Source organism: Mesoplodon mirus (genome assembly GCF_964341445.2).
Source record: "Mesoplodon mirus genome assembly, chromosome: 2".
Classification (NCBI taxonomy): Eukaryota; Metazoa; Chordata; class Mammalia; order Artiodactyla; family Ziphiidae; genus Mesoplodon; species Mesoplodon mirus.
Window position 1 is genome coordinate 78718965 of NC_138977.1, and position 17330 is coordinate 78736294.

At 35.6% G+C, this 17330-nt stretch overlaps 1 protein-coding gene across 1 annotated transcript in view; it reads right to left on the minus strand.

The window, feature by feature from the left end:
- The window catches only part of ARAP2 (ArfGAP with RhoGAP domain, ankyrin repeat and PH domain 2), a gene marked incomplete at its 3' end in the record, with an annotated part of 206630 nt that overhangs the window by 164789 nt on the left and 24511 nt on the right, over positions 1-17330 (minus strand). Inside the window, exons 3-6 of the mRNA XM_082637207.1 lie at positions 8091-8149; positions 6923-6999; positions 6097-6188; positions 4271-4624 (exon numbers count right to left, since the gene is read on the minus strand). Coding sequence (XP_082493333.1) covers positions 4271-4624; positions 6097-6188; positions 6923-6999; positions 8091-8149 — 582 coding nt within the window. The remainder of the gene's footprint in view (positions 1-4270; positions 4625-6096; positions 6189-6922; positions 7000-8090; positions 8150-17330) is intronic.

Consider the following 17330-nt stretch of genomic DNA (forward strand, 5'->3'; position numbering starts at 1 on the left):
AGTATTTCATCTAAAAACACCAGTTGAAACGGTATCCATTTTCCAAAGGTCAGTCAAGCTGCTATTTCTCCTCCTTAGAAGATCTCTGAAGAAATGTTTTCTCAACCCCTCTGTAACCTCATGATTCTGTGCTCTGTGGACCTTTCCATACCAATTATTATACATTGTCTTTCAAATTTATTTTTATTTGTATTTTTTTCTGCCCAAAGTGGAAGATACAAAAAAGGCCAGGAACACATCTTGCTTATCCTTGTATTCATCCAGAAATTCTTGAGCATATTATATACACAAATTTCTGAGTTAACCTTGCGTGTTCAGCTCCTGCTGTCCCAGACTCACATTACCACACAATGCTTCTCTATGGTTAAAAACATTAATTTTTTAAAAGAGGAACTTAGCTGAGTAAGAAAAAAGTTCTAAAACATCCTGTCAAGTAAAAATATGAATTCTTCAAGATATATTGCAGTTTTTATAACTATGCTCAGTGCGTGATACCAAACACACAAACATCTTTAGAAAACAGCAGGTTAAAAAGTCAAAAGCATTTCCTAGTTGCAGATATTCTTGGATATTTCAATACGTGGTTCTCCTAGAAGGGGTGTGGCACATTCAACCATGTTCTCTTTGATTTACAGAAACTCACAGGATTCTTCCTCTTAGTTGCATATTCAGGAAATTCTGGAATAAATTCTCTCCAGTCTTCCATATTTGCATCTACTCAGACTTGCTGAAAAGCTTGAGCTTATTAGTTGCAGATAGGAAAGGGGAAGGAAAGAGACTTGTTTTTTTTACCTTCAAAACCCAGTGAGGTTTTTTTTTTTAACATAGACCATTTATTAAGTTTCTCATCTGCCTCACCTGTTTGAAACACTAACAACAAACCCAAGTTCAACATTTTATCAAGTTTTTTCCATACAATTTTTTAAACCAACAGTATAAGGCTATATTATAATTAGATCATTTGAATAGTTAAATAAATGTTCATACTTTAAGCTCAGCTGGAAATGTTTCCATATTTCTCTAGTTGCATGGTGTTATACAATTATTTTCTTCCTAAATATTGGGCAGTTTTCACATACTGTGCATTGATTCAGAACTGGCATTTCCATTTCAAAGCAAACAGACACTCAATAACATGAAATAAATCCAGATTATGAATTTGATTACTTTGTTTAATGTCACTCATGACTGAGGACAGTTTCCAACACTATTTGGAGAAGGATAACCAAGTATGTCTATTTTTTTTTTTCTGTGGCGTATCTTGTGGGATCTTAGTTCCCTGACCAGGGATTGAACCCAAGCCCACAGCAGTGAGAGCACAGAGTCCTAAATACTGGACAGAGCAGGGAATTCCCACTATTTGTTTTTAAACTGTGTTTTGACAACACATGTACTCACATACAGAAAAGAGCAGGTTAAAAGTCAAAAGGGTTTCCTCTATGTCTATAGGGGGAAACAGAATTTAAATAAATGCACTGAGAGTTCACTGCTCTGTTAATGTACATCAGCACTATCAACGGCACCAGCAGATTTCCAACCAATACAGTGTCTGGAGTTTAGTTTTTACCACAAGATCCCTATAAATTAAAAAATAGCTGTTTTAGAAAGATTGAAAGAAAAAACGATGACTAATACTAGGTTTTTTTACTAATTCATTCAACAACAAACACTAAGAATATCTACCACTTGCTAGGCAAACTTCTAGTTGCTGAGGATACCACAGTAAACAAAAACCAATATAGATGACTGTCCCCATGGAGCATATATGCAACAAATAAATCAAGTGTATAAGCTAAGAGAAAAATAATTAAGGGAGTGATGGGGTGGTGAGGGAGGGGCAGTGATAATATTAACTTTGGTGTTCAGGGATTCGTGCAAAGGAGACTTTAGAGCAAGAACTTGAGGGAGGTAAGGTACAAGTCATGCTGCTGCCTGGGCACGAGCATTCAGGGCAGAAAGAACAAGTTCAAAGGTACCCGAAGAGAGATCCTGCTTCTTATTATGTCTAGATTTGACAGAATAATAAAGCAGTTTCCTTGTTCTGTAATCTATCAGGTTATAATTTTCGATGTGGGACCCAAAGGAGATGGAGGAAGCTGGTATAAGATTTCAGCCAACCCTCAAATCTGTTTTATGCTACTATGGCCCACAAGCCAAACCTGACCCATTAAATGTGTTTATAAATAAAGTTTTATTGAAACAGCCTCATTCATCAGTTTACACATTCTCTGTGGCTGGTTTCATGCTACAACTGCAGAGTTGCTGAGCTCCCACAGGCAACATATGGCTGTAAAGATTAAAGTATTTATTATCTGACCCTTTACAGAAAAAGTGTGCTAATACTTTCTCTGTGGAATTCAGAGTGCCATCAAAATCAGTGCTACCTGCACCAAAGAGACATGTGACCATGAGTTAAACAAAGCTCAGTAACCTCTGCATAAGGAATGGGTAGGCATCATTTTGTCTAATTAATGAGCATCTTAAACACCCTCACCATAGCCTACACAGTCTAACTAGAAAAAGGAAAAATGGAGATTCCACTTGTGGTCTAATAAATACATGCTTCTTGGCCAGTTACACATATTTCTTTTAAGTCATAGCAATATAATCATGGAGAAGAACTTTTTAATTTCTTGGTGATATAACAAGCTCCTTTGTTTACTTTCCTAGCTGCATCCTGGTAACCTGAAAAAAGACTCTGAAGTCAGAAAACTCAATTATTTTCTCTAAACTGGAAAAATAAAAATCTCAAAAAATTACAGCCTCTAACCTTAGGCAGGTTCAGAATAGAAAGGATGGAAAGTCAGAGTTCTGATAAAAAGAGAGAGAAAATGTTCTATCCCAGAGGTGGCCAGTAATGGTGAAGCTTTCTCAGTGTGCCTGCAACATAAACATACTAATCCCGTCAAGATCGAGGTACCACCCACCAGAGATCATTCAGGAAACCACAGCTGCTAGGGGCTCTGTACGCAGAATCTGCTAAATCTTCCAGTGATACTTTGAGAGAGCACTGGGATCTCCCTAATCATTTAAATTCTACAGAAATGAAAGACCTGAGACTATTCCCGTGCAATGTTTCATTCCACCAGTGTGTATATTTGAGTAATGACTCATACCGGTGCAATTTGACTATGCATTTACCAATAATACCGATGACTGATGAAAAGCAGACATAGTTAACTACTTTGTCAACCTAATGGAACCAGAAAGGAGTGAGACAAAATATGTGATGCTAAGAAGTTCTCTGCTTCAGTTTAGTCAACATCTAATTTGCTAAAGGGATGCAATCCTATAAAGTATTAATCATGTAATTACTAACCACAAAAGGGTTCAGCTTTTTTTTTCGATTTCTTAAGAAATATCATTCCTTCTCCCACTAGTCAACTGATGCTTCTTCTAGCAATTTTTTTGCTAATAAAATTTATTTTAGGAGAAAACAAGGCTTTCTAGAAATGATGCACCTTTTCAGAGGAAGAGTAGAGAAAACCAGCACAACATAGGGACTCACCACAACAACTACTTAAACAGAAGAGATTTAATCCCTAAATAATTTAATAATTCATGAGGAACATTTCCAGGAAATATTTCAAAAGGACATTCAAAATTCAGGATGTCAGAAAATAATTCTAATTAAACATAATCCCTCCCCAAAGATTTCTCAGTACTGCAAAATGCTTAAGGACAGAAGTTTCTTTGTCAACAACTGAAATGATAAATCTGCTTTTAAAGTATAATATTCAAGGGACTCTGACCTTTTGTGCAACATTCAAAACTCAAAACAATATATCAATAACAGTGAAGCCTAAAATGTAACAGTGACATACTTTCCCCTAACTACAATAAGCCTTGTATTCCCAAACAGAACGCTGTTATAATGGGAGCGAAGAGCGAAGGCCAAACAGTGTGGGCTGAGTAATACAAACTCAATCGGTGCTGTTTTTCTTTGCTACAAATTGAGATAGAGGATAGTGCATTTTGGTGCAAAGTTAGAAACTAACATTAAGGATCTAGATGTGAAATCAGACTTCCAGTTTTAATTTGCTATGCAGAACCTTAACCCAGAATTCCATACAGCACATGGCCCATGCCCCACATTATATCTAAAGAACAGCATTTGCAAAAGCATATTGAAAGTCCCTACAAACTGTCTCTGTATGCATGGGGGGTGAGGAGGAGCAACAGCAACCTAGCAGGTTTAGAAATGGATACGCTTGAATTTTTAAAAATATGCCACTTAGGAAAAAAACAACAAAAAAGAATAAATACATACCCTTGGGGACAGAGTTTGTCAAGCCATCCCGATTTAACCTTTCTTGCAGATGATCCATAAAAACAGGCATAGGGAGATATTACACTTGAGGAAATGATTGATGAATCAGCCTTTCCACTTGTTGAGCTTAGTGGATAACTGTGCCTATTAACAGGGATGAAATTCGCTGCTTTTTGAGTCTTAGATTTATATGGCTTTGAATGTTTTCTTCTTAAACTCTGAAAGCATTCTTCTACTGTTGAATATTCTGATTCTGAAGCAGAGTCTATAGGAAGATTGTTTTTGTCCTCCCGAGGTATCCAAATATCTTCTACTTTGTCTTCACTTACATTCTCCATCCTGTTGTCATATATGCTAAATGGAAAAAGAATGGTTTTAATATTTCCCACAGCTCTATGTGACTTAAGCCATTGGTTACTTTTTCTATTTATAAACAACCAATCACAGAAATTTAAGGCCAGGAAAAGTCGTGGAGTTCAATTAACGCATCTGATAATTTTGGAAACTTCCTGAAAAATAGAAATCTCTCATTATACTAACACATATTTGAATACTACTAGAAGTAGTGTATTTTTTCTTATGTATCATTTAATCTGACCTGTTTATTTTGGGGGTTGGGTGTGAGTGGTAAGGATGGAGACTGCCATATTCTCTGCATCACAATTTAAACATCTTCACCAGCACCAGTAAGTGGCCAGCCACTTAATGGGCCAGATCATGACCCACTACCTCGTGGAGAGAGGTACTGGAGATCTTATTTCCACATGTTGCCCCTTCTCTGACTCTCCAGTAATTGACTTCAAGGACCCTATGTTCCATCATAATGTAATAAAACAAAGAGTACATCTGACTGGTGAGAACTTTAGTATTATTTTGCATCACTAATGAGAAAAAAAACTGCACCACATTGCTAACTAGAAAACAAGAAAGGGCCAGGGTACATTCAGAAGGTAAAAGCTGTATAACATATAATATTTACTGGAACACATAGTTGCTAAGTATATTCCTATAGATTTAAGGAATGACAAAACAGATTGGCTCAGCCATTTATGCATAATAAAACTCATTACAAGGAAGTTTTTGCTAATCAATGAAACAGATATGCCTAGGAGTCAAATTACATCCTTCTGGATGTGGTATTCTAAAAATCATTGCCACCTTAAAGGACTTAACTTGGCCCCTTCCACATTCTACATTGTAGTAAGTTCATGTCAAATGCCTACTGAAGATTCTCAATTATTTAGTCTCATCTTAAGGAAACCCTCAACAGTATTAGCCTTGGAGAATAAAGGTTAAAATAGACAAATGTTAGGTAATGATGCACTACATCAAGTGCTAATAAAGCTGAGAGAAAAATAAAATTTAAGTTGGTACCTTACAAACTCTAATCAATCTCATGTGTCATCCAAATAACTGGATAATTTTCAAGCTGCTTGTCAATGCTGAACTTCTAATAAAAGGATACATTACATTTGTAAAAATTCTGCACCTCACATAGTGACATTTTGGCACTGCCCCTTTCTTCTTCATAGTAAGGTAACTTCCTATCTTTAAAGTGCAAACATGGTCACCACATATTTGCCACTTTGGGAAAGGGAGAATGGTTTCAATTAGGAAAAGACAAAAATAATGTGCTACAGACTATAGAATCGATTTACAGGCTCTAAATTCAATAACTGAAATGAGTGCTGTTGTCAAAAGAAAGGATTTGAACTTACCAATGTAAACTTTTTTCTTAGAAATATAATATGAGCAAGAATTCAACATTGTATATTATATAACATTTTATTCAAAAGAATTAATCATCATCAATCATGTCCTCATACCTTGATTTGACAAAAAATGAGTTTCTTTCAGTAGTTGTTTCCCCTTTTAGTGTTTCTTCCTGGGTCCAAAATTCATTCTTTATGGATCTCTTCTATAAAAAAACAATACACGTTTTTTTAGGGGAGCAATATTCTACAAAGATTCACAGTATCCGGGTTTAGTTTTATTAAACAAATGTCTAATTGTTTAGATCAATTTTCAATAAAAACAATTTAATTAGGGTGACTATATTAAATGGTAGCCTTTTGATCCCTTTTTCAATATTTTATTTAAATCATTAATAACTCATCATTTCAACTAAGAAGAACAGAAGATGCTAAGAATAAAATTTATTTACTTTTACTTTCCCACTTACTTTTTGTCTTTCAACTTCTCTTTCATCATGACCAAGAAATAAAATACCAAAAGAGCACAAGTAGTGGAGAGGAAAGACTAAGTGATAAACGGAATAATTAAGATTTGTAAATAGTTAGAAGTCTGTCTATATTTGGGTATAAGGCAAAGTAAAGTCTAGTAGCTTTTGTCAGTTTGCCTTTCCTTTTTACAGGGGTTTGTTTTACTCTTTTTTTTTTTTTAAGTAACTTGTGGTAAATTTTGAAAACCCACTGACCTGTATTCCTAAAATCAAACTGAAATGTATTTCTGTGATATATTTTTAAAGATATAAAGCTGCCATGATTTTACTGAGCAGAATTTCACTGAATGGAAATTTCTTTCTTCAATATAACACATTCTTCAAACAGCTTAAAGGAAAATGAAGAGGCATATACAGGCAGAAAAGCAAAGAATTGAATATGGAAAAAAATTAAAATGTATGGAACTAACCTTGGAATTTTCTAGTCTCTGGAAGAGAAAGGTCTCTCCATAAGGGAAAATGGAAGATGAATTCTCCTCATTCGTATCTTTTGGGGGAATTATAGGATGAGAATGGAAAGATGTGAATAATGTGAAATATTGTTTTAAAAAAGCATGTGTTTAATTATTTTATAGCAATATCACAACTTAAGCTTTATTCTCTGAGAGTCCAAAATTCTGCTCATAATTCTTACCCTCAAATCAACTCTAAGCACGATTTTCTCAATGTATACACCTCTTATTTCACAACCAAAACACATTACTCACTGTTTCTCAAAGTGTGATGTGTCACATTTGTCCTTGCTAACCTATAGAATCCACGTTAATATAAGTAAGCACATTTCCCCATACAATGGAAATTGTCATGGTGTGTTTATAATGTTAATTCCTAAATAAGAGATTAGTTTTAATGGCAGAAAATTAATCTTAATTCTATTATAATTTTAAACAAATGATCATTGAAAGTTCACTAACATAACAGCTAGATGTTATAGCATTCAAAATACCAGAATCCACCTAATATAATCCCTCTAATACCATAACTACTAATGCACCTGTAAGTAAATTATTTCAAGAGAATTTCCACAATCCCTGAGTAACACCGATCTACAAGAAAGAATTCTCAACACTTGCGTTTTCTGCTGTGGCAAATTTTTTTAAAGGTTCAGTAGTCAAGTGTTTGCTAACAGCATTGAGAAGAATGTTCCTGAACTTGTACACGCAGAATTTTCAAAAAGAAAGAAAAGCCTCTGTCAATGAGCAGTTGACCAGAGCAATGTCAACCCTTTCCTGTTACCATGGCAAAATTACTTTCCATAAATCTATGCCCTGTAGTACAGACTGTCAGAAACCACATAATTTAGTTAAATGCTTTCTACTGTGGCTAATGATAAATGAAGCCTGGGTAAAAAAATCTTTTTACATTAGCATGTGCAAATTTCCAGGAGTCTGCGTATATATTACTGTCTTTCATTCACTCACCTTTAAAAGTGTCTGGAGTACTATGAACCCTGGCAGACAGTTATTCCCACTATTCCCTATTCCACAGGTGGGCTGCCGCCTTGATCATGATTTTAACACATGTAAGAGTATCAAATGAGTACTAACTAATTTACAGACTTGAAAAGCTGAGACTCACTTTGCTGTGTCATAGATTTTCCAGTTGAGGTAGGAACATTTCTTCTCTCACGGAAATAGCTTAAGGCAAAGGGAAAAATAGATAAAATATGTAAAAATAGATGTTACCATCTTGAGTAAAGGATTAATTGTAGGTACATATATTCTTTTTGTTAGAAAAACCAATATTCAAAAATAAGTTTGATTTTAATGAACAAATACAATGGCTAAATTCTATAAATGTATTTTTTTAAATAGCCTTAAAGGAAGAGATTTTATTGGATTTTACAAGTGTTTGCTTCTTACATTTATAATTCACAAAAGTAAATGAACATATTTGCCCAAGTATTTATGATTTTTTTTGTCTTTAGCTTTACAATTTTGAATAAAAAATCTGTCTGGCTCTAAGATCATAATTTGAAAATACATAAGACCTTTTCTCAAAGACCTCACAGCCTTGAGAGAATTACTACAGGTAATTAATTAGAATACAACATAACAGCAATGCCAGAGGAAAACACTGTGGAAACAGAAGGTAATGAATACCTACTACCATATGAAAGAGTTCTATTTTTCCATTTAAATATAAGGATCAGGACAGTGTCCTTAACTTCTCTTAAATATAAATATGCCCAAGTAACTATAGGAAAGACTATATATATATATGTAGTTGTAGTTATTTATTTATTTATATCTATATAAAAGAACAGAAACAAATGAAATGGAATATAAACAAAATTTTAAAATAATGGTAACAAAAAGCTGGTTCTTTGAAAAGATCAATAAAATTTATAAACCTCAGGGAAGGAAAATAAGAATGAGAGACAGAAGAGACAAATTACCAATATCAGGAATGAGAGAGAGGACATCAGTACAAATCCTACAAACATTATTAAAGGGATAATTACAGATTATTAAGAAAAACTTTATGGCAATAAATTCAACAATTTAGATGAAATGGAAAAATTCCTTGAGATACAAATGATCAAATAGGACATGAGAAAAAATAGAAAATCTTAATATCCCTGTATCTATTAGAAAAATTGAATTCAGTAATTAATCACCTACCCACAAAAAGCTCCAGGCCCAAATACTGCACTGGTGAGCTCCACCAAACATTTAAGGAAGGAATACTACCAATTATATGTAAACCTTTTCAGAAAATAGGGAAGGAAGGACTACTTCCTAGCTCATTCAGTAAGGCCAGTATTACTAATACACAACCAGTCAAAAACAAAACAACAGATAAATGTTAGACAAATATTCCTCAAAAACTTAACATGCAAAAATCATTAACATAATATTAGCAAATAAAATCCAACAATACATAAAAAGGATAATATATTATGACCAGGTGAGATTTACCACAAGAAAGCAAAGTTGGTTTAACATGGAGAAAATAATATAATTCACCAAATTAATAAAATAAAGGAGAAAAACCACATTTCACAGCAATAGATTCAGAAAAACCAACTGACAAAATTCAAAATCCATTCATGACAAAAACTCTCAGCAAACTAGGAATAGAAAAAAACTTCCTCAATGTAATAAAGGGCATTTATGAAAACCAACATCACAATCAAAGATTAAAGACTGAATCATTTTCCCTAAGACTGGAAATAAGGCAAGGAGGTGGGTGCTCACTAGTTATATACACATTAGTTCATATGTTGCAGTCAGTGCAACAAGCGAAAGAAATAAAAAACATTCAGATTTGAAAGAAAGGCCTCGTATAAGCAGAAGTCTGTATCTAATCAACAGTAAATCCTTAAAAATCTACCTAAAAGCTTCTCAAACTGCTAAGTCAGTCTAGCAAGGTACCAGGATAGGGGGAAATATTTTTAAAAATCAATAGTATTTCTAAATACTAGCAATGAACAATTGGAACAATAGTTTGAAAATATAACTTTTACAATAGCTTAAAGAAACATGAAATTCTAAGGGGTAAATTTATCAAAATATGGGCAAGATCTGCACACTGAAAATTCTAAAACATTGCTGAGAAAAATTAAAGAAGACCTAAATAAGTAGATATATCATGTTCATGGATTGGAAGACTCAATATTGTTAAGATGTGAATTCTCCACATATTGATATATAGCGTCAACATAATCCCAAACAAAATTCCAGTGATCTTTTTTATAGAAATTAACAAGGTGATGCTAAAATTTACATGCAAATAAGAACAATTTAGAATGGTCAGAACATTTAAAAGAAAGACAAAATTGGAAGATTTATAGTATATGATTTCAATATTTAGTCTAAAACTACAGCAATCAAATTTGTGCGCTATTGGTGAAAGGGCAGACATAAAAATCAATGGAATTAAACAGAAAGTCCACATATACTCCCACACATCTATGGTCCAGTGATTTTTGAAAAAACGTCATGGCAATTCAATGGGGAAAGGATAGTCTTTTCAAAAAGTGTTGCTGGAATAACTGGACAGCTCAATTTTAAAAAAGAAATGAATATCAACCATTACTTCATATCATATACAAAAATTAACTTAAAATGCAGTTTAGGCTTAAATGTTAATACTAAAACTCTAAACCTTCTGGAAACCAACAGAAGAAAAAATTTTCAACCTCTAAGTATGCAAAGATTTCTTAAATAAGATACAAAACCACCCCCCCAAAAACAGTTGGACCTTTACGCTGTCACATATTTCTGATAAATGACTTGTTTCTAAAATATAAAAAGAATACTTACAATCTATTAATAGGAATGATTCAATTAAAAATGGACAAAAATTTAAATAGACACTTTATAAGAGGATACACAAATGTGATAATACGGACTCATTAGAATGGATAAACTTAAGGCTGTAAATACCAAGTGTTAGAGAGTATGTTGAATAAATAGAAGGTTTAAATACTGCCAGCAGGAACGTAAAAGGGTACATCCATTTTGGAATACTGCTTGACATTTTCTGATAAAGTTAATTTAAGCTCCCAGCTATCCAATCCTAGAAACTCAAAAGAATTGAAAACATATTTCCAGGGAAATAAATTTTTCTGGTCTTTCTTCATAGCAGTTTTACCCCCAATAATCAATAACTTAAAACAAACTAAATGTACATCAACAGATGAATGATAAACAAATAGTGGTATAAGGACCTAAGGGATTACTACCAAGCTTGGGGGTGGGGACTAATAAAAGGATACAAATTAATACTAAACATAATAATATGAATAACTCTCAAAATCATCATGCTGAGCAAAAGAAGTCTGGCACAAAGACGTATATCCTATATGATTCTATAAGGGAGTGTGAAAGATGGATGGACTGTAAAAGGACACTAAGAAATGCTTAGGGTTGATGGAACTGCCACTTCTTAATTGTGGTGATAATTTAATAGGTTTACACATCTTTCAAAACTCATCAAATTATATGCTTTGAATTGGTACCATTTATTATGCAAATATTATACCTCAAAGAGTTGTTTAAAAATGAATTTAGCAAACCTACTGTTCATAGGGTTGATACATAAAATATAAACTATATTCCCAAATATCAGCAAACAAAATGAAATATTAAAAGTGATACCATATACAAAAGTATCAGAAAAATATAAAAACCCAGGATTAAATCTAACAAAAGATTTGTAAGAACTCAGTCCTGAGAAATCATTCCTGAGAAAAGTAAAGAAAATCTAATTAAATGGAGGAATATATGGAGGACTGAATACTGCAAAGATGTCAACACTGCCTACGTTCATTTGTAGAATCAATGCAATCCCAATCAAAAGAGTTACAGGGGTGGGTATCTATGTGGAATTTAACAAGTTGATCTTTAAATTTATAAGAAAAAGCAAAAGACCAAGAATAACTAAGACACTTGAAGAATAAAGTGAGAAGATTTGCTCTGCTAGGTATCAGGATTTATTTTAATAGCTATGGTAATGAAGACACTACATTATTGATAAAAGGACAGATATATAGATTAGTGAAGTAGAATGGGCATAAAGGCACCCAATATTCATTTAAGTTAAAACAAAGATGTCAATCTTGAGCAATGAGCAAAGCATGTCTTTAATAAGATGACTTGGATATCCACTTGGTATTAAAAAAAAAAAAAAGTACTCCTACCTCAAACTACACCTAGAAATCAATTAAAGGTGGATTACAGGGGCTTCCCTGGCAGCGCAGTGGTTGAGAGTCTGCCTGCTGATGCAGGGGACACGGGTTCATGCCCCGGTCCGGGAAGATCCCACATGCCGCGGAGCGGCTAGGCCCATGAGCCATGGCCGCTGAGCCTGCATGTCTGGAGCCTGTGTTCTTCAACGGGAGAGGCCACAACAGTGAGAGGCCAGTGTACCACAAAAAAAAAAAAAAAAAAAAAAAAAAAAAGGTGGATTATAAATCCCAACATGATAAGCCAAAGTTAGAAGGAGATAAAACAGAATATCTTCTGTGTCTTAAGATATGAAAAATTCTAACTCTAAAGGAAAGTAATAGTAAATCTGACTAAATTAAAGAACTTTCATTCATTAAAAGTCACCATCAAAGAATAAAAAAGCAGTATGTAGAAGAGGAAAATATATATTTGACAAAGGGCTCATACCCATGGTGCATCAATAACTCTTAAAAATCATTATAAAACACAGAAAATGCAATTCAAAACAACCCCCCTCCCCGCAAATGGGTAAATGACTCAAAAAGCCACCACATAAAAGATGATAGAAATATGGTCAATGACCAATAAATGTGTTAAAAGGTGCTCAATTTCATTAGTCATCAGAAAATACAAATTAAAATCGCAATGAAATACAACTACCCGCCCACCTGTATGGCTAAAATTTTTTAAATAACGAAATGCTATTGAGGCTATGAGACAAAAGAAATGCACATACACTGCTAGTGTTAACATAAGTGAGCATAACCACTCAATAATGAGAACCACTTTGCATTACCTACCAAAGTGGAAGATAAGCATATACTATGACAGCAACTCTACTTCTAAGTATATATTCAACAGACATACATGTAGATGCAAAGAAAAACCACCCAAATGTATGTCAACATAAAAAAGTTAAAGAAGCTGTGGAAGAATCACACAAAAGAATAACATTCAACAGACAAAACAACAAACTGACATGCAGCCACATGGATGCATCTCATAAACATCAGGTTGAATAAAAGATATCAGACACAAAACGTTACTTGCTGTATGATTCCATTTATATGAAATTCTAGAATAGGCAAAAGTAATTCAGTGAAATCAGTGGTTCCCCAATGCAGGTGATAGGATATTTACTGCCAATGTGCAAAGGCGATTTTTGAGGGATGATAGAAATGTTCTATATCTTGATTGTGGTCACATGGGTGTATATATTTGTCAAAACTCATCAACCTATTTAACATCAGTCTTTTTTCTTACATATAAGTTAGATATAAATAAAGCTGGTTTACACATGTGTGTACACATGTATCATTTACATGTAAAATACTAGATGTGGAGAATGTGAACTATAACAGTAGAATGGATATCATGATATATCTATATGGTGACATATTATACAGCAGTGAAAATGAACAGTCTACAACCATAGGTACCAACATAGATTAAGTCTCAAAGTTAAGAAAAATGAACTTAACTAAAAGACTTACTATACGGCTGCATTTTTAAATCCATAAGACAGTCAAAACTACAGTATAGAGAGGGGATTCAAGATGGCGCAAGAGTAAGACGTGGAGATCGCCTTCCTCCCCACAACTACATCAGAAATACATCTACACATGGAACAACCCCCACAGAACATCTACTGAATGCCGGCAGAAGACCTAAGACCTCCCAAAAGGCAAGAAATTCCCCACGTACCTGGGTAGGGCAAAAGAAAAAAGAAAAAACATAGACAAAAGAATAGGGATGGGACCTGCACCAGTGGGAGGGAGCTGTGAAGGAGGAAAGGTTTCCACACACTAAGAAGACCCTTCGCGGGTGGAGACTGCAGGTGGCGGAGGGGGGAAGCTTCGGAATCGCGGAGGAGAGCACAGCAACAGGGGTGCAGAGGGCAAAGTGGAGAGATTCCCGCACAGAGGATCGGTGCCGACCAGCACTCACCAGCCCGAGAGGCTTCTCTGCTCACCACCCCCGGGGGCGGGTGGGGGTGGGGAGCTGAGGCTTGGGCTTCGGTAGGATCCCAGGGAGAGGACTGGGGTTGGCTGCATGAACAGAGCCTAAAGAGGGGTAGTGTGCCACAGCTAGCTGGGAGGGAGTCAGGAAAAGGTCTGGAGCTGCCAAAGAGGCAAGACACTTTTTCTTGCCACTTTGTTTAGGGGTGTGCAAGGAGAGGGGATTAAGAGTGCCGCTTAAAGGAGCTCCAGAGACAGGCGCGAGCCGTGGCTATCAACGCAGAACCCACAGACGGGCATGAGATGCTAAGGCTGCTGTTGCAGCCAACAAGAAGCCTGTGTGCAAGCACAGGCCACTCTCCACACCTCCCCTCCCGGGAGCCTGTGCAGCCCGCCACTGCCAGTGTCCCGTGATCCAGGGACAACTTCCCCGGGAGAATACACGGCGCACCTCAGGCTGCCGCAACGTCACGCTGGCCTCTGCTGCCACAGGCTTGCCCAGCATTCCATACCCCGGCCTCCCACCAGCCTGAGTGAGCCAGAGCCCCCAAATAGCTGCTCCTTTAACCCCGTCCTGTCTGAGTGAAGAACAGACGCCCTCAGGTGACCTACATGCAGAGGTGGGGCCAAATCCAAAGCTGAACCCCAGGGGCTGTAGGAACAAAGAAGAGAAACGGAAATCTCTCCCAGCAGCCTCAGGAGCAGCGGAGTAAACCTCCACAATCAATTTGATGTACCCTGCATACCTAGATAGACAACAAATCATCCCAAATCGAGGAGGTGGAACTTTGGGAGCAACGATATATATATTTTTTTTTCCCTTTTTATCTTTTTCTGAGTGTGTATGTGTATGCTTCTGTGAGTGATTTTGTCTGTATAGCTTTGCTTTTATCTGTTGTCCTAGGGTTCTTTTTGTCTGTTATTTTTTCTTTTTTTTAGTATAGATTTTAGTGCTTCTTATCATTGATGGATTTGTTTTTTGGTTTGGTTGCGCTCTTCTTTCTTTCTTTATTACTTTAAAAAAATTTTAATAACTATTTTTTATTTTAAAAACGTTATTTTATTTCATTAAATTTCATTTCATCTCATTTTATCTTTTTCTTTCTTTTTTTCTCCCTATTATGCTGAGCCGTGTGGATAACAGGCTGTTGGTGTTTCAGCCAGGCATCAGGGTTATGCCTCTGAGGTGGGAGAGCCAATTTCAGGACGTTGGTCCACCAGAGACCTCCCAGCTTCATGTAATATCAAATGGTGAAAATCTCCCAGACATCTCCATCTCAATGCCAAGACCCAGCTCCATTCAACTACCAGCAAGCTACAGTGCTGGACACCCTAAGCCACACAACTACCAAAACAGGAACACAACCCCACCCATTAGCAGAGAGGCTGCCGAAAATTATAATAAGGTCACAGACACCCCAAAACACACTACCAGATGTGGACCTGCCCACTAGAAAGACAAGAACCAGCCTCATCCACCAAAACACAGGCACTAGTCCCCTCCAACAGGAAGCCTATAAAAACCACTGAACCAATCTTAGCCAGTTGGGGCAGACACAAAAAACAACAGGAACTATGAACCAGCAGCCTGAGAAAAGGACACCCCAAATACAGTAAGTAAAGCACAATGAGAAGACACAGAAATACACAGCAGATGAAGAAACAAGGTAAAAACCCACCAGACCTAACAAATGAAGAGGAAATACACAGTCTACCTGAAAAAGAATTCAGAATAATGATAGAAAAGATGACCCAAATCTTGGAAATAGAATGGAGAAAACACAAGAAACATTTAATACGGACCTAGAAGAACTAAAGAACAAACAAACAATGATGAACAACACAAAAAAAATGAAATTAAAAAATCTCTAGAAAGGATCAGTAGCAGAATAACTGAGGCAGAAGAACGGATAAGTGACGTGGAAGATAAAATAGTGGAAATAACTACTGTAGAGCAGAATAAAGAAAAAAGAATGAAAAGAATTGAGGACAGTCTCAGAGACTTCTGGGACAATATTAAATGCACAACCATTTGTAATATAGAGGTCCCAGGAGAAGAAGAGAAAAAGAAAGGGACTGAGAAAATATTTGAAGAGATTATAGTTGAAAACTTCCCTAATATGGGAAAGGAAATAGTCAAGTCCAGGAAGCATAGAGAGTCCCATACAGGATAAATTCAAGGAGAAAAACACCAAGACACATATTGATCAACTAACAAAAATTAAGTACAAAGAAAAAATATTAAAAGCAGCAAGGGAAAAACAACAAATAACACATAAAGGAAACCCCATAAGGTTAACAGCTGATCTTTCAGCAAAAACTCAGCAAGCCAGAAGGGAGTGGCAGGATATATTTAAAGTGATAAAAGGGAAAAAACTACAACCAAGATTACTCTACCCAGCAAGGCTCTCATTCAGATTTGACGCAGAAATTACAACGTTTACAGACAAGCAAAGCTAAGACAATTCAGCACCACCAAACTAGCTTTACAACAAATGCTAAAGGAACTTCTCTAGGGAGGAAACACAAGAGAAGGAAAAGACCTAAAATAACAAATCCAAAACAATTAAGAAAATGGTAATAGGACCATAAATATTGATAATTACCTTAAATGTAAATTGATTAAATGCTGCAACCAAAAGACACAGACTGGCTGAATGGAGACAAAAATGAAACCCATATATATGCTGTCTACAAGAGACCCACTTCAGACCCAGGGACACATACAGACTGAGAGTGAGGGTATGGAAAAAGATATTCCATGCAAATGGAAATGGAAAGAAAGCTGGAGTAGCACTTCTCACATCAGACAAAATAGACTTTAAAACAAAGACTATTACAAGAGACAAAGAAGGACACTACATAATGATCAAGAGATCAATCCAAGAAGAAGACAGAACAATTGTAAATGTTTATGCACCCAACATAGGAGCACCTCAATACATAAGGCAAATACTAACAGCCATAAAAGGGGAAATTGACAGTAACACACTCATAGTAGGGGACTTTAACACCCCACTTTCACCAACGGACAGGTCATCCAAAATGAAAATAAATAAGGAAACACAAGCTCTAAATGACACATTAAACAAGATGGACTTAATTGATATTTATAGGACATTCCATCCAAAAACAACAGAATACACATTCTTCTCAAATGCTCATGGAACATTCTCCAGGATAGA